The 26,256-nt window shown below is 29.9% G+C and overlaps 2 protein-coding genes across 3 annotated transcripts in view; one reads left to right on the top strand and one right to left on the bottom strand.

Moving 5' to 3' along the window:
* The window catches only part of LOC135953298 (oocyte zinc finger protein XlCOF7.1-like), a 107,857-nt gene that overhangs the window by 70,092 nt on the left and 11,509 nt on the right, over nt 1-26,256 (bottom strand). The window lies entirely within an intron of this gene.
* Nucleotides 808-25,719, top strand: LOC135954715 (proton-coupled amino acid transporter-like protein CG1139). Of its 2 annotated transcripts, none has more exons than XM_065504936.1 (8): nt 808-1,345; nt 19,697-19,956; nt 20,030-20,216; nt 20,283-20,718; nt 23,987-24,176; nt 24,247-24,422; nt 24,496-24,651; nt 24,868-25,719. In XM_065504936.1, exons 2-8 carry the CDS (start codon nt 19,793-19,795, stop codon nt 24,957-24,959), a joined length of 1,401 nt encoding a protein of 466 aa, XP_065361008.1. In that variant the 5' UTR covers nt 808-1,345; nt 19,697-19,792; the 3' UTR covers nt 24,960-25,719. The 2 variants fall into 2 exon arrangements, with proteins under 2 accessions (XP_065361008.1, XP_065361007.1); XM_065504935.1 differs by having other exon boundaries at nt 809-1,341.

The raw sequence follows: 26,256 nt of genomic DNA, 5'->3' as shown, positions 1-26,256 counted from the left end.
TTCTCATTTTTAGAATTTAATTAATTATGTCCTTTGTTTTTTGTTAAATTAAGTTAATAAAAGTATACAAATAAAATACTACAAAAATGTTAAAATTTTTTAAAAAATTATTTCAGATTTTAGGCCACTAATGAAATATTTGGAAAAGTTTCCATTGTTTTGTATATAGACCCATGTTAGGCGTTCATATTGTTCAGGTTACGATGATTTTCGTCAAACAACCCGAATGTGAACAAAAGAGCGTAATAGAGCGTAAAAATACACACATTTCATTGAGTTGCTAGAGGCACACAAATTAAATGCCTCTATTTGCCTACCAATGATATAGACTGTATTGAGCGTTACAAACATACTAGAGCACTAGAATAAAATTGTGCGTACAGTAGGGTGTAAACAAAAAAATTAAGCTCTAAACTTTACTCAGCCAAAACTGAGATTGACTACACTGCTGCCTGCTACTGCTGTCACTGCTGAGAGGTGAGAAACTACTGTTTGACTGATGTTGTTACTGTTGATCGTAACTAACGACATAAATAAATAAATAAGTAAGTAACTGCTCGTACATTAAATAAGTAAAGTAACATACTAAAACTAACTACAGATTTATTACTGTTTGTTGTTATTGTATTATTTTTTTGCGTTTTGTTGTTGTTGTTATTGTTGCTGTTGCTATTGTTGATATTTTTGCGAGTTTCATTCAGAGCTTAAAACTGATGGCGCATACCGTATACAGATTTAGTCGTTAACGCACGGTCAATACGTGCATTACAAAGTGATAAATTTATAAAACTAAATATAAATATAAAATACATAATATAACAACGTTTGTTACCTTTTTGAAAGCAAAATAAAAAAATAAAACATAAATAGTTGTGGTCTAAAAGAAAAACGTTTAAAAGTAAATTAAATACAAAGTGTAAAAAAAAATATACAAATATTTTAGAAAAAGTGAAAAATAATAACAATATTTGATGCTAAAAATCAAAATAAATATTAAACTTGTTAATAACTGTCCAATAAACGTCATACGAAATATTGTACAACCAAATATTTTATTAAAGAAGAAGCCAAAGTGCTAATAGAAAAATTGCATAGAGATTTCAAATAATTTATAAAAAAAAGTTGCAAGAAAAATTGTGAAAAAAAAGAAACTGTTAATTTAATCTTAACAATTTTAAAGCAGCAGCAGCAACAAAGGCGACAGCAATAACAGCAACCAACATCAACAACAAGAAGAGAAAAATACGTTAAAGAAACTAACAATTTTGGTTAAAACTGGCTTGATCTAGTCTTAAGACAAAGTTGCATTCAAAGAAAACTAAACAACTAAACTAGAAAATTGTAGGTAATTTTGGTTTTTGTTCAAATTACTTTTAATTATTAGTTTAAATATCTACTATTATTAACTATAAAATTCTTTAAAAAGTATTTTGCAAACAAATGCAAAGTGAAATAATAAATAAAATTTAAATTCATCAAAATTCAAATATCAACGGAAACGGAAGCATACATTAAAACTGTTTTAAACTGTTCGCTCAGCGTCTTTTAAATAAATTATTGTAATATTTTAGTGGCCACAAAACTCATGTTATTTAATTTATTTTATTAAGTTTGATGACACTTTCAGTTGTTTTTGACTTTTGTTTGCTTTTCTAATGTGTTACAGAATTCTGGAGGGGGGACTATCAATTATTCAGTTCAGTTTGGAAGTGTTATGTTGTACAGTGGTTTATAAGATTTTTATTTTGAGAAATCTTAATGAAATTTAAAACAGTCAGAGCTGAAGTGTTTTTGAGTTGATTTGTATTTACACGGATTTAAAGTTGTAATGGAGTCTAATGCAAGGTCCTTCAAAAATGCACAACTTGGGCCTACAACATTTTTATTTACACGCATTTACGATAAGTTTCCTTTCAGAAATATATACGAGTCCGAAGAATTTTATCTGTATGAGAAATTATATGAAGACCTATTTTTTGGAAAAAAATATTAAAAATATGACTTATTTTAGATGTTCCTAATTTGGATGCGTGGAATTCTTTATAGGGACCATATAACTCTATTAAACTCTTTTCTATTTGATTTGAAATTTTATTAGAAATATTCATATTTATACAAAATTGTGCTACCCAATGAAGGTTCGTCAAATCAAAAAATCGGCCTAAAATAAATATCTCTATAACTTTTATAAATATTGGTGTATAACTTAAAAAATGCGGGATTTTTTAAATTTTTAGCTTCTATTTGGAAACATTTGTGCAATATAAATTTATTCAAAGTTGGCCTTTATCAGCTATGACCATTTCCAATCTTTCTGGCAACATATGGATTCCGCACCAAAAGAACTGCTCACCTATTGAAGCCAAGAACGAATCTAGCCAATTTCGGATACTCTTATATGAAATGATGCGTATCCCAGAGAGAGCATTCTGCATCGATCGAAACAAATAATAGGCCGACGGGACAAGGTCTGGACTATAAGGCGGGTAAGACAAAACTTCCCAACCACTTCTTTCTAAATAGTTTTTAACAGGTATTGCATAATGTGGCCGAGCTTTGTCATGAAGGAATATTACGGTTTAATGTCTGGCCGCATATACTGATCATTTTTAGGCCAATGCAATCTTCAAACGAATCAGTTGCGTTCGGTGCAGGTACCCTGTTATGGTATGGTCTGATTTCTGGAGCTCATAATAGGACCCATTTGCTCCCACCAAATACAGAGAATTACCTTAGCGCCATGGATATTTGGCTTTGGTGTAATTTTGGGCTTTTGTATTTTGTATTTTTCATCGCAAATAATGATTCGGTGCAAAAATGATTTTCTTTTATATCGTTGAAGCATTATTTCGGACATGCAAAATCGTGTTTTTTAGCTTTAATTTGCACGGTACCCAATTTCCATGCTTTTGGGTGAATCCTGCTGCCCACAAACGTTTTGAAATTACTGATTGAGTAGCTTCCAATTATTTTTCAAGTTCTTGCTGAGTTTGTCAACAATCTTCATGGAGTAATGCTTCCAAACCTTTGTCTTCAAACTTTCTTAGCTGGCCTGGGCAATTTTTGTCTTCCGTGTCAAAATCACCACTTTTGAACCGAACAAACCATCTCTTGCACGTTGAAACGCATTCACCATAAGCTTCGGTGAGCAATCGGTGTGCCTCAGCGTCATTTTTTCAAATTAAAGAAGTAAAGCAAAAATAAAAATAAATAAAATAAAATACATCAATATATCCGCTATAGGCCCGATTCGCTTGCTATTTAAAATGGCTGAGATATAAAGAAAATACCAGGACAACCTCGATTTTTGACCTATTTTGTACCTATATCTGGATTACTAAGTCATTAATATAGAAAATATGGATGTCTAATGATAGATATTTCAAAGTCCTTTGCAATGACGTATTTAAGACCATAGTAAGTTGGACCTACAATCGGCCAAAATCGGAAAAAATATTTTTTTACCTGAATTTTTTTTTTTATCCAAATTTTTTTTTTACTAAAAAGTTTTTAAAAATTAAAAAAAAAAATTGAAAAAAAAATTTAAACAACAATTTTGAGAAAAAAAATTAATTTTGTTTACTTCAAAATATTTAAAATTGTTATTTTAAAATATAATTTGGTGAAGGGTATTTTAAATTCGGCACAGCCAAATATAGCTTTCTTACTTGTTATACCCTTCACCTTCGTGAGAAGGGTATATATAAGTTTGTCATTCCGTTTGTAATTTCTACATTTTTCATTTCCGACCCTATAAAGTATATATATTCTGGATCCTTATAGATAGTGGAGTCGATTAAGCCATGTCCGTCTGTCTGTCTATCTGTCTGTTGAAATCAATTTTCTGAAGACCCCAGATATCTTCGGGATACAAATCTTCCATAATTCTGTCAGACATGCTTTCGAGAAGTTTGCTATTTAAAATCAGCAAAATCGGTCCACAAATGGCTGAGATATGAGGAAAAAACCAGGACAACCTCGATTTTTGACCTATTTTTTTACCTACATATATCTGGATTACTAAGTCATTAATATAGACAATATGTATATCTAATGATAGATATTTCAAAGACCTTTGCAACGACGTATATATGACCATAGCAAATTGGACTTACAAAGGGTCAAAATCGGAAAAAAAATTTTAAACCGAATTTTTTTTCACCAAAAAAAAAATTAAAAACAAAAAATTTTAAATTTAAAAAAAAAATTAAAATAACATTTTTAACAAAAAATTAAAAAAACAACTTTGGAAAAAAAAATATTTTTTTTTAAAAAATATTTAAAATTTGTATTTTGAAGTATAATTTGGTGAAGGGTATATAAGATTCGGCATATACATATAAGTTCTCTTACTTGATTTTATTAAGTTTGATTAAATAACGTTTATTTATTGTAGTTAATTAATATGTATAATTTTTTTTTAATTAAAAAATGATTGATTATTAAAAAAAAATGGTCACACGAACTGATTTTGTGATGAGACAATTTTTTTGCTGGCGCAATTTAATAAATATTATTTTGTAGATTGAAGATACATTTCTATAAATACTTGTTGTTAGTTCATGCAATACATACTTAGTAAAATAGTGATAAACAATTTTATTTAATATAATTAAAAATGGTGCTTAAGTTTGGGTTTCTGTGTTATAATATCGTATATCTGCACCCAATATTTAGGAGGCTTAACTCCTCCTTTCTCATTTCTAGGAGGAAATGAAGAGGTAAAGAACGAATGCTATAATATAATACTGTGGAACAAAATATAGTGAAATGTTAGTTTACATTTTCTTAATCTGAACATAAATAAACATGTGCATAAAAAAACTTCATTCACAACCAAAACATTGAGATTAAAAAAACTCAAAAAAAAACTTTTTCATTTGCAAAAACAAAAAGATTCAGTGGTGTGATTAGTCCTCTCGTATAGATTTCAAATATTAATATTAATTTGTTTAATTTTAAATAAATTAAAAATGATGCTATGTCTTTAAGCTTAATAATGTTAAAATTAAAATCTGTTAAATAAGTGAAGATCTACTATAAGTAGAAGCTGTTTTTTTAATACTTAAATATTCATTTCATTTAAATGTTTTCATACAGCATTTGATTCAGTTATAATGCGCTTAAAAATATTGCAATTTATTACAATATTGCAGATTAGAAACAACATATAAAAATTTATATTTTTCAGTTCATACTAAGAACTGTAAATAAAGACAGATGACTCTATAGAGCAAACAAATAATCCATGACAATCTCTAACAAAACTTTAATTTAAATTATACTTTTGTATTATAACAATATCAAAGTTCTTGAAAACAATTCTTTAAACTTGAATTACCAAAATTGTTTTTATTTTTGAATAAAACATATTAAATCAAATATATGAATATAAAAAGCCGGTTCATAGCCCAGCAAATCATGTGTTAATGTCATTGTTAACCAAACATTAACATGTTCTGAGTATTAGTTCGTGCCATGAATAAATATTTATATTAAAATTAATATTTTGTTTTATTTGATTGTTTGATTAATTTATTAACCATTCTTAATGGTCAACCTTAATAACTTCATTATTTCAATTTGTTTTAAATTTCTTTATTTATGTGATTTGTATTTTTCTATGGTATTTTTAAGTTAAAAAAATTTAGTATATGGGCCATAAAACCTTCTACTGAAGTCAAAATACTGTTAAGAAGGCAGACATATAATTAAAATTTTTATAACTTCCGAATTTGCTATACAACAGATGCTTCATTGCAAAATTTTAAATAAATTTATTAAGTTTATCTAAACATAAATCTATTGTATATTTTTCTGAATAGTTTCCACGGCCGTTTCGTTTATCTTAAACATTGATTTCAAACTTTATTTCAATTATTTTATCTTTCGCATAATAATAAAAGAGGTAATAAAACATATTAAACTTGTGTTATGTTGTAGACAAAAATAGCAACAATTATAATACACATAAATAATCTACAGTTTTTTCAGTCATAAAATTTTTGATTTTTTATTAAATTTGTTATCGAATTATAAAAAACAATTTTTAACGTTTTATAGTTATAAACAAATATATGATTTGTTGATAATGCGTTCCCACACTAACCGGTTTTGAAAATCAGAATTTTTGTAAACCGAAGCCATGTGATATTGGGTTCATCCCTCTTGAACTCTGCTAGGGAAGATAGACTTGGTAGGGTTTTATGTAGAGCAGTATGGATACAATAGGCTATATATTTACTGATGGCTGCAGTCAGATCTAATGGGGGTGTTTATACATCTTTGTTGGCATAGATATGCTAGACATTCGAATGTTAAGTTGGAATTGATTCTGGGACATGCAGATGTTCAAGAAACAATATTACGGACGAATTGGCAAAGCATGGGTTGGATATGGATAATGAGATCACCGACCATCTGGTGAAATTATTTCGCAAATATTTCATTCCAAATATTTCATATGTAGTTTGACAACACTTCGAACGAAATTTTGAACAGAGTACTAAGCTTTATAATGTAAATTGTTAAATCGAAATTAATTTTATACAAGATGGACAACAAAATTAAAAACAATTATTGATGAAAAAAAATTCAAGATTGAAAAAAATGTTGATGAATTTTTTTTGGTTTAAAAAAATTTGTTGGTTGATAAAAAAAAAAAATCAGGATAAAAAATATATTCCCGGTTTTGTCCCATTGTCGGACCGAATTCCTATGATGTTATACTCGTCGTTGGAAATGCTTCTTATTTTATATCCTTGTTGTCTATGTACATGACTAAGTAATCGTGATTTAGGTCAAAACTTGGTAAAAAATCGAGATAGTCGTGTTTTTTTGCTTATATCTCAGCCATTTAAAGACCGATTTTCCCGATTTTAAATAGCAACCGCATCAGGACTATAGCGTATATATTAATGTATATTAATGGGGGCTTCGAAAAAAAGATTTCAGGCGGACATAGTTATATTGTATCCGTTATGTATAATGATCCAGAATAGATTCTGTAAGATGAACAGCACAGGGCTTAAATCAGCAGAGGCTATGTGAACGGACTGTCCTAGTGATACTTGACTTGTCGAAGGCCTTCGACGTTGTCAGTCACGCCACACTCTTCCAGGACATCCTGCAGTCCACAATGACCAACAATACGAAGAGATGGATAATGAACTATATGAGTGGCGGGCATTCTTTCGTAGAGTTTAGAGACAAATGCTCAAAACCCAGTATAGTTAAACAAGGAGTACCTCAAGGCGGAGTCCTGTCGTCGCTCCTGTTTTGCTTCTGCCTCTCTAAACTCTACCTATCAGACGACAGCACTATCGTGGAGACATCTCACAACGTGGATGAACTTTGTGGAATGTAAATGGTTATCTCAACGAAATCCATAAATTCTTCACTGTACATAATCAGCAGTTATCTCTAACGAAGTCATAGGCAACACTCTTCACCACCTGGACGAAGGAGATAAAAATTAACTTAGGCATCGACGGCGTACAAATTCCGACAATGAACCACCGAAAATCTTGGGTGTCACTTTTGATAGTCAGCACCCGCCACTGCGAAATAGCAACAAGGTCTTCAAGGCACTAGCCGGCAGCACTTATGGTATGGACTAAGAGACTTTGCCAGCTACCTACAAGACGATTGGTCGATCAGTGGTCAACTATGGTGATCCAGTGTGGTCGCCTTCGTTGAGTGATACTTAAGGACCGTCACAGGCTGCCTTCAAATTACCTCCGAACACCACCTTCACGAGGAAACTGAGGTTCTACCGGTCAAGGAACACAGCGCCATGTTGACGCAACAGTTCCTTCTGGGATGTCGCCGTAGAAGTCATCCAAACTTCGACATCACACAGTTGGAGTCTCAGACAGGACCTACGTATATACGAGGAGAGCATGCAGAGTTATGTGCAGGATCCATTTGATCACAGCTGGTATATGACAGCTTTGAACAACATTCAATTTCGCGGTAGCTAGATACCATATGAATGTCATACTTGGAGGTCGCCACCACCGTTAGCAGACACCGAGAAGATTCTGTCGCGTATTTATGCCCAGCATGTGGTCAGAGTCCTAATTTGACTGTCCAGCCAGCCCTACTTCACTACGTCCAGTGGATTTATGGACTAATCCCGTCGAAGTAGCACAATTCCTTGGACTTGAACTTTATGCTGAACCACCAGATTAAATATGCTACAACAAAACAACGATCCAGAATATATATAAGTAAAGGGGTCGCAAATGTAGAAATTACAAACAGAATGACAAACATATACGTATGCTTCATGGTGAAGAGTATAATAACAGCACAGGATTCTCATATCAGTGATAAGAGAGAGAACCTCATATTCAATGAGTACTGCAGAAGTTGTCAGAATGAGGATGAGAAGGAGACGCTTTCTGCTAATGTATGATCCTGTCAGCAAGATATACCGATTATTTGGGTCACATTTTCTACAATGCCTTTAGGATCTATCAGAGATGAGTCTCGCTTTTATCTAGCGTTTCACAGCAAAATTGTGATAGTATGGAAAATAAACTAGTATAACAGTTTTCGAAAATTAAATTCGAAATTACACTGTCCTGTATAAGAACAGTAATCTATATATAAATAAATTGCAAGGTAATTAACAGTAATTTATATACAAATAAATTACAAAGTATTTATTGCTAAATATTTGTTAAACTATAAATATTTTTTCAGTTCAGCTATAATTATTTCAACGACAGTTTTGTTATAGTAAATGTAAAATAACAGTACCCAAACAAAAGACTCTTTCAGCAATTATAACCTTGACATAATAAATCAATTTTTAAAATGTATTACATTTTTTCCATTTAATTTCTTAAATCTTCTACACAAAAAAATTAAAGTCAACAAATATTTATTTCAAACTTTTTTGAAATTAAAAAAAAAATTAACACGTGAATTAATAACCAAATAAAGCAGCACCGTTTCAAGTAATTGAAATCACTTTATAAATACATAGTAGTAACTCAAGAACAACAAAAAAAAAAATTTAGAAGTCGCGCGACTTTATTTATTTAGAAACTCATACCAGATTCTTTTATAAATAATATTAAAGATCAATGTTCTCGTTCAATGACCTTGTGTTGTGTTTCTTCATACAACTAAATAAATCGTTTGATATCCGAAACTCTTTAACTTTTATAATTCAATTTCAATGTGCATTAAAAATAGTATTAATGTGTCTGTGGTGTGTAGGTTAGTGGTTTGAAATATTTTGGTGTGTCTATCTTGTTTTCCTTGAATTGTATATTAAAATTAATAAAAAAAAAAAATAGTTTATTAATTATGAAACAGTTTTTTTTTTAATTTGTCTAAATGAAATGCAGTCAAAATTGAATTGCTGCTATAAAATTTAGTTAAAAATTAATTAAATTATAGAATTTAAACTAACAAATTATGGTTAATGCATATAGCACCAAGAAGTGAACGCGAAATAAAGAGGGCAGGTAATTTAGTAACAAAATTAATTAGAAATACTACTTTTTTTAAAAAAAGGAGTAGAAATACTACTTTTTTGGAAAAGGGGTAGAAAAACTATTTTTTTTTAAAAAAGGAGTAGAAATATTACTTTTTTAAAAAAGGTGTAGAAATACTACTTTTAAAAAAAAGGAGCAGAAATACTACTTTTTTTAAAAAAAAAAGGAGCAGAAACACTACTTTTTTTAAAAAAAAAGAAGTAGAAATACTACTTATTTTAAAAAGGAGTAGAAACACTATTTTTTTTAAAAAAAAAGTAGTATTTCTACTACTTTTTTTTTAAAAAAAGTAGTGTTTCTGCTCCTTTTTTTTAAAAAAAATAGTATTTCTGCTCCTTTATTTCTACTCCTTTTTTAAAAAAAAGTAGAAATACTACTTTTTTAAAAAAAGGAGTAGAAATACTACTTTTTTTAAAAAAGGTGTAGAAATACTACTTTTTTAAAAAAAGGAGTAGAAATACTACTTTTTTTTAAAAAAAAGGAGTAGAAATACGACTTCTTTTAAAAAAATTAGTAGAAATACTACTTTTTTGAAAAAGGAGTAGAAATACTACTTTTTTAAAAAAAAAAACGAGCAGAAATACTACTTTTTTAAAGAATAGGAGCAGAAATATTACTTTTTGAAAAAAAAGGAGTAGAAATACTACTTTTTTTAAAAAAAAAATTTAAAAAAAAGGAGTAGAATTACTGCTTTTTTTAAAAAGGAGTAGAATACTATTTTTTTTTTTTAAAGTAGTAGAAATACTACTTTTTTAAAAAAAAAGTAGTAGAAATACTACTTGCGGAAAGCAAGAAACCACTTAGCCAAGTGAGATGCCTATGGTTTCCACAATCTCTCACACTTTCAATCTCCGATCGGCCAACACCATATCGTGTTTTCGGCACGTTCGGAATCTTCCTTGCTTGTACGGCCACAACAAAATTCAGTAAACCAATTTTTTACCATTGAAACTGATGGTTCAGAGTTCCCATATTATTTATCAAGCTTAGCCTTTATTTGAGAAGAGTCTCCAAGAGCATTTGGAAATTGCAAAGGAAACACGAGTGTTTTCCATGATATATAAAGAATTCTCTATTGGCGACATCAGGTTATGATGTTTCTTTTGAACCGATTTGTCTTTAATAATGTTGATATATATATATGTATATCATTTGTTGGAGATCTTTGCAACATGGTTTATTTACGACGGATTACCCAACGCCTTCAGCTGAATTCGATGAATCATTAACAGCACAGAAAATAGCTGCTTACAGGTCAAATTTGTCTACCTTTTACCATGAGTGGTGAGGGAATATACTATCCCATAAAGTATATATATATATTCTGGATCGTTATATAGTCGATATATCCATGTCCATCTATCTGTTGAAATCAACTTTCCAAAGCCCCCAAATAACTTACACACATGATTGTTAGATATATCGGTAATAGTCCTGGTTTGGTTGCTATTTAAAATCAGGAAAATCGGTGACTACCTCTATTTTGTACCTATATCTTGATTACATAGACAATATTGAAATTTACTTGGAAAATCAGTCATCAATTCGAAGACTGTTTTATCGCAAAACTAACATTTAAATTTACCACCCTACCACCATAACATAGTGGGTGGTATTCATAAAATTCCCGTGCAAATTTTTCTAAAATAAATTAATTTGTAAAAAAAAACAATACTTGTGACAATTTTAACACAACGATTCGTGTTAAAATGTGAATTCATTTGTTGGAGGTTCTAAACATTCTATCACGTTTTACAAAAATGAAAATGCCATTACAATAATGTAAAATTTTTAGTTTGTGTTTGCCAAAAGATAAATAAATAAATCATAATTTAAATAACAAAAATTAAGAAAAAAAAACAAAATAAAATCGACTATTTAAAATTGTAGAATTTTGTGTTGGCGTTAAATAAAACGATTACTAAAAATAAAAACGAAAAGCAAACAAACAAACAAAAAAAATTATCAGCAGCAGCAAACATGTCTTTGCTGATCAAGTAGAAAAAATTTAAATTATTTTGAATATTAAACATGTAATTACCCTAATGATGACAATGATAATTTATGATTTTATTAAAATTGTTTTATTTATTTTATAAATTCATTAGTTTACAATACAAATTATCAACCCTCTACTAAACAGACAAATATGTAATAAATAAATAAGTACTATATTTTTTACTGATCTAGCAGACACATAAATAATAGTTTTGGTTTTTTTTTAAATAAACGTCAAATACATTGTTAACCCTTCTTTGAAAAAACACCATAAACCACAACAAAATGTGTGAAAGAACTGAAATTGAACTTGACATTGACTCGCTTGAGCGATCAGTTTTGTATTTTACACAAATCTATTTAATCTAGTACAATAAAATCTGCAACAACAAAACAAAACAAAAAAGCACACATTTTCGTCAAACAAAAAAAGTTTATGTGTAACATACGTACTGAGTTTAATAGTTTGTTTCCTGCATACTAAAATCTATTAATGGTGACTAAATACGAATGAATATAGTTAGACAAAAACAAAAGCACTCGTACAAACGGGATCATAATAAGATTTACACTGCTCGCTATTAATATAAGATTAAATCTTAAAATAGATTTGTACAGAGTGAATAAATAAATTTTTATTATTTAAATCGGTGGTTGGCAGTCATAGCCAACAGGGGGCAACAAATCGATTACATCATATGCATTTAAGGAGAATGTGAACGAAACTCGTTAAAAATATCAAATGAGAAACAAATTGTAGATTGTACATCAAAAATACAATCAGAAAATTATTGTTTTTGCAACAAACCAATACATTTGTTTGTGCCAACAAGATTCAGGGAGAATTATCTTGTTCCTCAACTTATGTCAATAAAAGTTGTAAAACATATTTCTTTTGACAATAAGAAGAACTAATCTTTCTGGATCTGAAAATACTCATATATTCTAGTTTTTAAAATCGGTAGGTTTATAAGATCATAAAAATTGTGAAAAACACTACTCAATATCATTGGAATTCAAATTAAAAATGTCAATTAAGATACATCTTTCTATTCTGTGTAGGTGATACTCGAATCCAAAATCTATTGGATGAAAATTGTTTCCCATCCGATACCTATCGGAATAGTTCACCAAAATACAAGTATATACAACACAGATTTACTGTGCCAATCGAATGATTCAATTGTGTGCACAGATTTTTCCAATTGTATCATAGAAAGCTCAACTCGTAAAGCTGAATTACGATTGAAGCAACCAAATATTTGTACCCCATCTAAAATGTTGCAGGCACAACTGAAAAATTTGGACATGAAGCTGTCTGTCAATTCGATTGTTTACGGCAAAATTTGTTAGCGATCAAATTTACATCCTTTTGCCTTGCGATCACTGCTCAATATTTGAAGGATAAGAAGCTAAAGTTACATGTAACAAGAATTTTTTTTTAAAAAGTTGCCAACGACGACTTAATAATTTCTTGAAAATCAGGAACAGATAATAAACTCAAAGCCAACACGTAAGAGTGTCGCATTTAATATACTAGTGTCTTTTTTAGTTTACCGCCTCTTCAGTGAAAGAGCAACACTGCTCCTGTCAACAGGCATCTGTCAGTTGACTCCTGTCAAAATATGAACAAGCTGCGTCATTTAGTTTGTGTTTGACAGCCATTGATAGCAGACTACCTCATGACTTGACTTGAGGAGAAATTGGAAAAAAGTGAATTTTGTGTGCTCATTAAGCATTATTTTTTGCAGAAAAAACCCTCAGTCAAACCAATGCTAAGCTTGATAAGTACTATGGAAACTCTACACCATAAATTTCAATGAAAAAGGTGGATTACTGAATTTCGTTGTGGACGCCCAGTTGAGGTCTCTAAACCCGAAACCATTACAAAAATTCTCCATAACGTATTGAACGATCGGAGATTGAAAGTGCGGGAGATTGTGTAGCCATAGGCATCATAGATGACTCAGTGGTTTCAATTTTGAATGATCACTTGGGTATGAGAAAGCTTTCCGCAAGATATGGCTGTCGTGTTTTCACACAATCGGGTGCAAACATATGAATTTTCCATGAATTAAGCTACGAAGTGCTCCCTCTTCCGCCCTATTATCCGGATTTAGACCCATGTAAATATTTTTTGTTTCCGAACCTGAAGAAATGGCTCGGAGGATAGTGAGTTGACTCCATCGATGAAATCATCTCACAAAAAATAACAATTTTTATGACCTCAACAAATATTATTTTTATACCCTTCATATAAGTTTGTAATTTCTACATTTTTCATTTCCGACCCTATAAAGTATATATATTCTGGATCCTTATAGATAGCGGAGTCGATTAAGCCAGTTCCGTCTGTCTGTCTGTCCGTCTGTGTGTTGAAATCAACTTTCCGAAGCCCCCAAATAACTTACATACACGATTCATACATCAATATCTCCGAAATTCTTCCGGCTCGGTCGCTATTTAAAATCGGTCCACAAATGGCTGAGATATAAGGAAAAAACTAGGACAACCTCGATTTTTGACCTATTTTTGACCTATATCTGGATTACTAAGTCATTAATATAGACAATATGGATATCTAATGATAGATATTTCAAAGACCTTTGACGTATATAAGACCATAGTAAGTTGGACCTACAATGGATCAAAATCGGAAAAATTATTTTTTAACCCAAATTTTTTTTTTCACCAAAATTTTTTTTTCGCTAAATATTAAAAAAACAAAAAAAAATTTAAAATTTAAAAAAAAAAATTTTCCAAAAAATTAAGAAACAACTAGAAAAAAAATAATTTTTGTTTACCTAAAAATATTTAAAATTATTATTTTGAAGTATAATTTGGTGAAGGGTATATAAGATTCGGCACAGCCGAATAGAGCTTTCTTACTTGTTTTAAAAGGGATAAATGTCCAGGACATTTTTAATTCGGCTACCTAGAATGAATTTGGTACTACTTGGAGGAGTTCACCAAAAAATCTAAAAAACAGATTCGCTGTGCAAAGATTTTTCTGAATTATGATTGAACCAAACAACTTATTGGCACCCCACCATCTAAAATGTTGCAGGCACAACTGAATAATTCGATTGTTCAATATTTGATAGACATGAAGATACATGTGAACAGAAAATTTATTTTAAAAGTTGCCAATGACATTATATTCGGCTGTGCCGCATCTTATATACCCACCACCAACATAATAAGAATACCGATTTTTGTAGATAAAAACATTTATCTGGAAAATATATAAAATTAACAAAATCGGGTGTAGTGATAAGTTCGATCAAAGTTTTTCATATATTTTGACCCATCACTTATTTTGTTCATATTTGGAAATGTCAATTAGCAATAACTATTTGAGCCAAATTATTTCTAGGTCTCCTTGTTTAGAACTTACATGTTTTAATGACGGACTAAAATTTTGTTCTAAAATTTTTGGTTGGACCAATTTTGCCCATTTCAATACATTTTCTGATCAACAACGAATATTTCGTAAGATTGGAATCTTAAAAACTAAAATTGTCAACATCATTGGTCATAAATAGAAAACTAAAATAATATTTCGGTTAATTTTCATCTCCCTATTTCTTTCCATGCACTGTGGTTCCAAATAAAAATCAAGGTGGACAAAATTATGAAAATTGGTATCTTCAGAATTTGGAAAAACTAAGTTATTTCGGAAGCTGACAATCTGCTCTCCTCCAATACAAATGGGTTTTTCAATTGCACATTTCGTTTTCTCGACAGAAGCGCCAGAAGTTCAACAAATTTTGAATCATATTTTCGTTAATTTTTTTTAATATTTTACTGCTTTACTAAATTAGATATATCTCAATTGTTTTACCATATAGAAATTCATACTTCAAAACATAGATAAACATTGACATATAAGTGTATATCTTATATTTATGGGCCTCTCCATTTTCCTGTTATAGTCCTTTCAACTTGGAACTCAAATATACTGATATTTTTTTTTCTAAGAATGTTATATAGCTTGCCAAAAACAAAGACCGTCGAAGCCCGTCCAATGACTATATACATCATTTAAAAAAACTTCTGGGGAATATCTTTGTAAAAAAAATTGTAGCCGCCAGCACCCGCCGAAATACTTTTTTTTAATTTTTACGGAATGGAATTTTTAGAAATATTTCTTTATTTATTATTGATTTTTATATATCTAGACCCTACTGTAACTTGAAATATAGTAAATACAGATCTTTTTAAAAATTTAGTTTCAGAAACACATGAAAACTTGTTTTTTTTAATTTTTTATTAACAATTTTTATATGTATATCTAGACCCTACTGTATCTTGAAAAAAGTTTATATTGATCTTCTAAACATTTTTTTTGGAATCGGAGATACCAATTCTATATAAAAAGAGCGCCAAATAATTTTGTCCACCTAGATTATGATTTGGAACCACAGTGCCATAGTGTCTTCAACAGAAGAACGGATGTATATAGCTCGATCATCTTAGAATTGTACAAGGACCCAGAATATTTCAATATCTAATATGGGAACGAAGTATTAGTATTTTAGGCTAATTTTGGTTCAATTTCGTCTATGATAATTTCAAGAGAGTTATGGCTATTATAATTATTCTTGAAAGTGGATCTTATATGGGAGCTACGACAGACGCGGATCCATGGGTGAAAGGAAATCCCTCAAAACCGAAAAGTTTTAATAAATAAAAACGAAAACTGTAAAATAAATTTTACTTTAATACAAATATATCATAGTTAAAATAACGAATTATGCAATTACATGTCATATTATATCGTGAAGAGTATTCATTTAATCTTATATGTAAATATACAAATACATTTACATGTAAATAAATTTGAAATCGTGTATCTGCATTACAAACAACACAATTTTAAGTATTTTTTGTTTAATAAATTTATTTGTAAATGTCTTATGAGTAATTTTTCCTTAAACTTTATTTTTAATGTTTCTAAATTAATCATCAACGTCAAGGTCATTACTTAAAATATTAACTTTCTTATGTTTTTATGAAACCCTATTAATATTTCGTAGAGTGTTGTCTAAAGAACAATGGCAAAATTAAACAAATCAAATGAAACACAATTGCTTTGTGCCAACAATTAAGTAACACTCGAAATAAAACATTTTCTTTTCGAGATACATTCGTGGATAATGTTCATAAATCACTGTCTTATAAATTAAATACAGACAATTTTGAGGATTATGACAGTGATTCTTAACAATAAAGCGAAAGAGTTAAAATAAAATTCGCTTAGATTTTTTAAACGAAATAAAATGAAGATGACTTTAGCCTATGTCTAAATTGAGCTGATTCACTATTTCTAATCCATAGAGGATTTGCATCTAGGTTTAATGATCATTCGGGTGCCCAATTTTATGAATAAATAGTAGTCAACCCGAGTGTTGAGTTTATTTATTCATTATTTATTCCTTTATTTTTTCAAAATTATACACCCTAACTATGAAAGAAATTTAAAAAAATAAAATAAATTTCAAAAAATTAAAAGTTCAAAACAAAAAGCTTTTTTTAAAAATAATAAAACAACATTTTAAATTGCATATATTTGAAATTTGTTTTATGGTACGAAATTTAAAATAATAGTCTATGGACTTAAAATCGACTTTAAGGCTTTTGTAGTTAGGCTGATAATATTTTTGGAAGCTTAATGTAACTTCTAAGACCGATTTACGATACACAGTTCTTTTTCATCTTCAAACTATGATATTTTCTTAATTTTTTAACTCACAAAAGTAGGAATGCGTCGGTAAACATGTATGTTATGATTTTTTTTAAATTTATTTCGAATTAACCTCTATAAGCTAAAGCTAACGATGACATTTCTCGCACTAGTAGTCAGTCTACTCTAATTTATAACTTTAATTGATTTTTGTCACTATTCCAGTCTTCGTTAGGTTGCTTATTATCATGGTTTTATATCTTTAAATTGATCGTAGTGTGAGCGACCCAAACTGTTTTTGGACTATTTATTTTCAACTATTTATTTATTTTCCATTCCTATGTGCTTTTTCTTTAGTGGCACAATTCCGAATTTGCCGAATGTTTATGCAGTTCACTTGTTCCAGATTTCAAATCAATCATTCCTTATTGAACAGTTTAACATCCGTCATATTTAAGTTTAATTCAGATGATTTTGAATTTTCCTCTCCGAAACCCACCGATTTTAGAAACACCAAGGAATATTAAATCTGCATTATCTCTCAAATTATGCAGACGGAATATCGAAATTGAAGGGGCGGATATCCTTCATGACAGATTATCCTCCTCACTGTCTTCCCAACTTCGTTCTGAGCAGGCTGGTTTTAGGGAACATCACTCATGCACGGATCACGTAAGCAGCCTTAGTATTATTGTCCAACAATCGGTGGAATGGCGTTCCCCTCTATATTGCAAATTTATAGACTTTGCTAAAGCCTTCGATTCTCTAAACCAGCAGGCTATTTGACAAGCGCTACAGTGCAAAGCAGATCCACATGAACTCGTTGATCTAATCCGTGTCTTATACCGGGATTCAACACGGAAGTGTTGTGTACGACAAGGCTGTATTTTATCTCCATTGCTGTTCAATACAGAACTTGAAGTTAAGGCAACAAGCATTCTAACGATTTGGGGCCTAACTGGACGCCTCAAAGATCTCGATTATGCCGTCGACCTTTGTCACCTAGCCCACTCATTCAAAGATGCTAGTTTACATGTTAAGGTAGCAAAGACCATAGTCTTGCGTTTAAATACCATCAACTCCCAAATGTTCCAAATATACAAAGTAGATCTTGAAGGTATCCAATCGTATATCTGGCTAGTTATCTGGGTAGTTTCATTTCAGCATCAGGCGGCTCGCGCATCTAAAAGGCAAACCAAGCATTTGGGGCACTGCAAAAAGTTTAGAAATTACCCCAAATTCATTTTCATCTAAAGTGCGTTCCGTCCTGTTGTCGCTCGTTTCGAAAACAGCACAAGATATTTTGGCCGACTGTTATCTCAAACAGAGACCTGTGGGAAAGAGCAGGTGAAACACCACCTCTTTTCATCTAACGTGCGTTCCGTCCTGTTGTATGGCTATGAATCCTGTATCGCTCTTTTCGAAAACAGCTTAAGATATTTTGGCCGAAGGTTATCTCAAACCAAGAGCTGTGTGAAAGAGCAGGTGAAACTCCAATACGTATCCAGATCATCAATTGTACATTGTGTAGGATTTTCCATGTTTTCAGACGCACCAACGACAACGCAGCCAAGATTGCAATTGAATAGATGAGAAAGAAAAATTTAATATTTGCGGGCCTTTCCAAGATCCCTTCCTAAAGGATAAGTTTTTTAAGAGTTAAATGAACAATCTTAAGAATTATCATTAATATCATTACCATTTCAAAAGCCTCTGTTTAAGAAAAAAGACACAACTAAATTTTAGGAAACACTGCACCTACATAAATTAAACACGTGCCAAACTACAGCATTGGCATTGTCTTGTCTCGTCTGAAACGAGTAGACAGCAAAAAGAAATGAAAAGAAAATTTTGTAAAGTAAAAATTATTTTTTAGGCTAACAGGGTACTGGGTAAATTTTCACTTGCCAAAGCAACAGTAGAGATCGTTGGCCAGCAACCGCATTGATATTGACACTGTAAAATTGTAAAATTGTGACACTAAACAAGAAGTGCATTCTCATGCACTACGTCAGACAAATTGACAGGCGGAAAGAAGAGAGGACGGGCGGGCACTCTGTTAGCTAGTTGGTTATTTCTTTTTTATGCTGAATACATTCATGCAATAAATATTAGAGAAGACATTTAGTTTGCTTTGCTTTTCGCAATTCATTTTGGTATTTTTTGATTTTGAAAATACAAGACATCAGCGTGTGTTGCTTTTTTCTTTTGCATTTTTTCAGTTCCTAAACGCTCAAGAAAGTACAAGACAGAATCGCTTGATGTACTAAATAGAGACTATAATGAATTCTAAATGAATGATGTGATGCGGTAGTTTAGAAAAAAAATCTAAAATTTTTATTTATAATTTAATTGTACAAAAAAAGAACAAACTCAGTAAAAATATTTTAATTATTTAATGTTTTATATTTTAAATACAATATTTTTGTTTTTGTATGCAGTTGCAGTTGCATTTTGCTTATTTTCTCTTCTTTCTCTTTTCTTTTTGTCATCTCTGCAGGTGAATGTGTTTGAGGTGAATATTTGAAAAAGTTAAATCAAAGAGTGTTGACGTGTTTTGTTGAAGGACTTTGTTCAACTGATACCAGAAACGATAATGAGTAAAAATGGCCATAATAATCCGGCATACGTCAACGATGTCTCGGATAAAACTCCCAAAAAATATTCATTGGAATTGACAGAGAAAGGTGACAAATATGTGGTAGCCCATGCAGATGATTACATTCCATATGATCATCGAGAAGTAGAACATCCCACCACGTAAGTTTATTTTTATTTACATTATTTTAATTGTATTGATGTTATAAAAAAACATTTCTTCAAATTAATTTAGCAACTCTGAGACTCTGTTTCATTTGCTTAAGGGCTCCTTGGGTACAGGCATATTGGCTATGCCAAATGCTTTTAAAAATTCCGGTTATGTCACGGGCACTATAGGCACCATAATTATTGGCTTCATTTGCACCTATTGTATACATCAGCTGGTCAAGGCTGAATATGAATTATGTCGCCGAAAAAAGGTAAGCATACCCCAAATTTACTAAATATTTTTCTTTTGATTTCATAAACTAAATTTTCTTTACCAGATACCCAGCATGACTTATCCCAAAGTGGCTGAAATAGCAATGGGCGAGGGTCCCTCGTTATTTAAGAAATTTGCTCCTTATATCGGTCATGTGGTGAATACGTTTCTATTGATTTATCAATTGGGTACCTGTTGTGTTTATGTGGTTTTCGTCTCTTCGAATATTAAGTCTGTGGCGGATTATTATCTTGAAACACCCGTGGATGTACGTTTGTGTATGGTCATTATATTGTTACCATTAATTCTAGTTAATTGGATTAGAAATCTTAAATATTTGGCTCCTTTCTCTACGCTGGCTAATGCCATAACCTTGGTCTCCTTTGGCATTATTTGCTATTATATTTTCCGTGAACCCGTTTCAACCGAGAATAAAGAGGCTTTTGCTCCCGCAAGTGGTTTTCCATTGTTCTTTGGCACTGTGCTGTTTGCTTTGGAGGGTAAGTCTTGTAAAATTTATAACAAAAATGCTTATGAGAAGAAAAAAATTAACTATGCAAATTAATGGACCAGTTTAGCATTTTGAGACTTCTTTAAACTGGCTAACAATTAAAATTTTACTAATGTTTTTGAATAAAATTATGAATGGGAATGAAGATAGTGAGAATAAATACATAGAAGGGGAAGAGAGAGAAATGTCAAAATTGTTTTCACATATACAATAACAAAATACATTGCAATTCATTCTCATGAATTACAACAGACTTAGGTTTTTGACTCTCAGTTATATGTAGTGATGTATCAAATCCAATAAGTCTACATATTGTTGCTATATTGCAAATATTTATAAACGACATGAATCAAAAACAACTTGTACACCCAAAATGTTAAAAAGAAAACTTCAATCGCTTAATTAACGTCAAAGCGGACATCAGTTGGATTTGATATCTCCGATGTCAATGATATTGTTACGTTTTTAGTTTTAAATAAAAAAGCGGTGGTTTATTTCCTTAAAGTAAACCGGGTTCTTTTAATTGCAAATAAAAGAGACCAGTAGTTTTAAAAATTTTAACAACTCTTTATTTATTAAAATCTACACAACAATTTAAACTTTAAATAGTCACTCTATTTTAATACACCCACTTATATTACACACTTTAAAAAATACACTGACTGACTCACAACTCGATGTTACTATTTATATACACAGCGCCATCGTCTAGAAGTCTCTTAAATAATCTGATGAAAAAAACTCGATTGTTCTATTTCCATAATGATCACCTGGAGCTTTTAAAGCTGATTCACAGTTAATGTTGTCATACTTATAAACAATGTTAATAACAGTTTTTACTGATGGAAATGTTTATAAACGTGATGAATGTTGCAAGCAACCGTTACAGACCGTTAAATTAAAATGTATAAAGCAATTTCGTAACAATATTTTCTACTGTAATATAAGAATCTTGGCCGAAAAAGTCTGTCAGAATATTGGTTTCATTATTTTGTTTACCATTCCTTTCGTGTTTTAATGTAATGACTTGATTCTAAATATTACTAAGAAGACGCTGATACGGGTTGATATTTTAGGAATAAAAGAAAATTATTTTTATGGCAATTTTTAGTGTAAACATTTGGGTTTATTGTGGCCAGTTGAAAAAATAATGCCGCAAAACAACAAACGATTATTTGATCATATTTTGGTTAACCCTCTAGATCCTCTCTTTTGGGTAAACTTTTAATATTTTAACCTTTTTGAAAGGATTTTTTTTTGATTTTCTCGTAAAAAGGGTAAAATTTACTAGAGTTTTGTGTTCGGGTTTAACCGAAACCTCGGTTAAACCCGACCGACCGAAACCGACAATTATTCTTCAGTTTTTACTTTTAATCTATTTTCAGTAGAAAAATTCAAAATTTTGAAATGAAAAACCAACTTTTTCATCCAATGATTTAACCAATTTCTCTAAAAACATATCGATGTAAAACAAGTAAGAGAGCTATGTATATTCGTCTGTGCCGAATCTTAGATACCCTTCACCAAATTATACTTAAAAATAATTGTTTTTTAAATATTTTTACGTAAACAAAATTTAAATTTTTTAAAAATTTTTTTTCTTTTGGAAATTGTTTTTTAATTTTTAAAAAATTTTTTTTTTGGAAAAATAATTTATGACAAAAAAATGTTTGATGAAAAAAAATCGGGTTAAAAAATTTTTCCCGATTGTGGGTTCAACTTTCTATAGCTTTATATACATCGTTGCAATGGACTTTAAAATATCTATCATTAGATATCCATATTGTCTATATTAATGAGTTAGTAATCCAGATATAAATCAAAAATAGGCCAAAAATATAGGTTTTCCCGGTTTTTTCCTTATATCTCTGCCATTTGTGGGACGATTTTGTCGATTTTAAATAGCAACCGAGCCGGAAGAATTCCTGACATATTGATGTATGAATCATGGATGTAAGTTATTTTAGGAAAGTTGATTTCAACATACAGACGGATATGGCTATATCTCGACTTCGCTATATATAACGATCCAGAATATATATATAAAAAATATAGAAATTACAAACGGAATGACAAACCCTTGCCACTCATGGCGAAGGGTATAAAAATATGTATTTGTCTAATTTTTAGGTTTATTATAAAATATTCAAAAAGTATAAGTTTGAAATCCTGCTTCAATATTATAGAAATCTCAAAAAGTACCATTAATACCATTGAGCCTTCTATTATTGATTTTTGCAATTTAATATATTAAAAAGGTGTTATTAAATGAAAAATTACCAATTTTTCTTCATCTTTTTGAACACACGTCAAGTTTGAATTTTAAATTTATATAGCATTTCCTATATTATCAACTGATTTTGTTTCTATAACAAGTAATATTTAATAAATTATCACAAAACCGAAAATAAACCGAAACCGATCGGTTTTCAATTTTTTAAAACCGAAACCGCGGTTTTGAAATTCTTGGGTTTTTTGGAAACTCTAAAATTTACCCATAGAGAGTTAAGATCTTCCAGAAAAATTATCCTCATAAAATTCCACAATATAACTCTGACAAAAAGAATTCTCTCAGACATTATCTTACAACAACGACCAAAAAATTAAAACTTTGAAAAAAAATCAGAATTATTAAGTCGCTTTTCTGTTCCAAAAATTCTGTTGGACATGTTCCTAGACATGTAACCAACACAATATGCAAAATCAAGTGTAGTGCATTAAATACAGAATTCATCCAACATTCTCTACTTTCCATGTTTCGTAGTCATCAACAATCTTGGTCGACGGAGTTGATACTGGCCAGCATTTATCAAAATTGAAAATCTTCAGTATATTTTTGACCTATGCTTCTTGAGCAATTTGTATAGTTATCTGAACATTAGGATTAACTCAGCGTGTATAAGCTTCAGAATGTTAATATACTCAGATCTCCTTTCCCTAGAAATGTTTTGTTGTGACCTTAATTTTATTTTATCGTTTTCAAATTTCCTCTCAATTATTAGGTCTTTATATTTTTGGAAACATATTCCTTGAAACATGTGCACTAGTATTTTTCTTTCTTTAAGCTACGTTCCCGCATACACCGTATGCGGAAACGTAGCTTTAGGAACTAAAAAATCAACTGATTTTAAAAACTCGAACAAGTATTGAATCTGCCATATTTCTCAAAAATGAAAAAATTATTAAGAAAAATCTGCGTTAGCACTCCTTAAACAACTATGGATATAATTAATTTTATTTAAATCAATCCCTTTCAGCTATTGGTGTAATTTTACCCCTGGAGAACGAAATGAAGACACCCAAAAAATTTGGTGGATCCTGTGGTGTCCTAAATGTGTCTATGATATTAATTGTCTTCCTTTATGTGGGCATGGGTTTGTTTGGTTATCTTAATTATGGTGATGAAATTGAAGGTTCAATCACATTAAATTTACCCTCCAAAGATATGTAAGTAAAGTCCTTAAAAAAAAGCAAAAAATTATTTATCAAGTTAATCTCTCCTCTGCTTTAAAAACAGTTTGGCTCAATGTGTCAAGGCTATGTTGGCATTTGCTATTTTCATAACACATGGTTTAGCTTGCTATGTTGCCATCGATATCACATGGAATGAATATGTGGCAACAAAATTGGGACCACAGCGTAGTAAAATTTTCTGGGAATATACAGTGCGCACAGCATTAGTGTTGGTGACATGTAAGTTAATTTGTGAAGAAGGAATGTTTGAAATAAACTTTTTAACGCTTTATATTTTGATTTTTATCTACAGTTTTATTAGCGGTGGCCATACCAAATTTAGAATTATTTATTTCATTATTTGGTGCTCTTTGCCTATCAGCATTAGGTTTAGCATTTCCAGCACTCATACAAATTTGTACTCATTGGTATACTACCCATGGAGTGGCCAAAGTGTGGTTATTGTTCAGTAAGTATTTGAATAGATGTAATTTGTAATTTGGGTAAAGAGAAAATTAATTTCATATAAAAAGTTATGAACTCTTAATATGATTAATGACTTTACATGTTGCAAATTATGTAAAACATTAAAGAATTATTGTAACTACTGACCTTACCCAATACATAACTAATAAACCTAGTTATTATTAATATTTATCTTTGCTCTTTTTCCCAACTTTTCTAGGTAACTTCTTTTTAATCATTGTTGGCATACTGGGATTAGTTATTGGTACATATACATCATTAGCTGAAATTGTGGCAACATTTGTACATTAAAATCATTTGCAACACAATAAACCAACCAACTTTATTTAATTTACATTATAATTTATTATTTAGTTTTGCATGTATAAAAAAAATTGATCATAATGTTATATTTAACATTCCACTATAAACAACAAATTACGGAAAATCAAAAAAAACGAAATAGGGGTACTCATACTTAATTACATATGATTAATGTGAATATCCTTAATAAAATTTAAAATTCATATTTCATTAAGTATTACACATATAAAAAATCGAAAATTATGCTATTAAGATGGGGCCAAAAAAAATAATAAAAAAAAACGAATTCAAGTCATTAAATAAATGTTAATTTTTTAATATTATTAATAATTATTAATTTACGTATTGTATGTTTAAAGAAGTTTGTGATATATATTTTGAATTGTGATAAAATTGGTAAAACCTGAATTACCTGACAATGATTTCTATTGCAAATAAACTAAAATACTAAAAAAATATATAGAAAATAGTAGGAGAAAATATTAAAATCACACATTCTTTAAGGGTCCCCTTGTAACGAAATTATATACAATACAATACATTTTTTAAGTTCAACTTAGTTTTTAAGTTGTTATAATTATTTTATTTATATTTATAAGGCATTTTGAATTTCATTCAAATTCTCAATATATTGCCATGTTATTAATACTAAGAATTGTATGTATTATATAATATGTATTAAATTATATTATAAAAAAAATCAAACACGAAAGAATTTTGTTTAAAAATAAAGACAATTTATACACAATCGGTTTTGTTTTACTTTGGAAAAATGGCTAAAACTATAGAGTAAAGGAGATAATTTTCTCAATTTTTACCAACTTATTGACGCTTATAGATTTTTGGAGTTTTTCGATAAACTATACATTTTGTAATAAAATACTAATAATATGAGTGATCATAGATCAAAAATCTGTTCGTGATTACCAAGTTGCTTTTCTTAGTTAAACTAAAAATCGATATAGATAAAAAATATTCAGTAAAAACTAAATGAAATTAAGAATTCCAAATTAATATTGAGAACATACAAATTTAAATTCAGAATAACAAATTAATGTTGAAAACAAGTGTATATTCGTCTATGCCGAATCTTATATACTCTTCACCAAATTATACTTTAAAATACAAATTTAAAATATTTAAAAAAAAAAAAATTTTTCAAAATCGTTTTTTCAATTTTTTTTTTTTAAATTTAGTAGTTAAAGAAAATTTTTTTAAAAAAAAATTCGAGTTAAAAATATTTTTCCCGATTTTGATCCAAATTACTATAGCCTTATATAGATCG

Source organism: Calliphora vicina, chromosome 3 (genome assembly GCF_958450345.1).
Source record: "Calliphora vicina chromosome 3, idCalVici1.1, whole genome shotgun sequence".
NCBI lineage: Eukaryota > Metazoa > Arthropoda > Insecta > Diptera > Calliphoridae > Calliphora > Calliphora vicina.
Note: the sequence above shows the minus strand (reverse complement) of the source record. Positions and strands in the feature narration are given on the sequence as shown.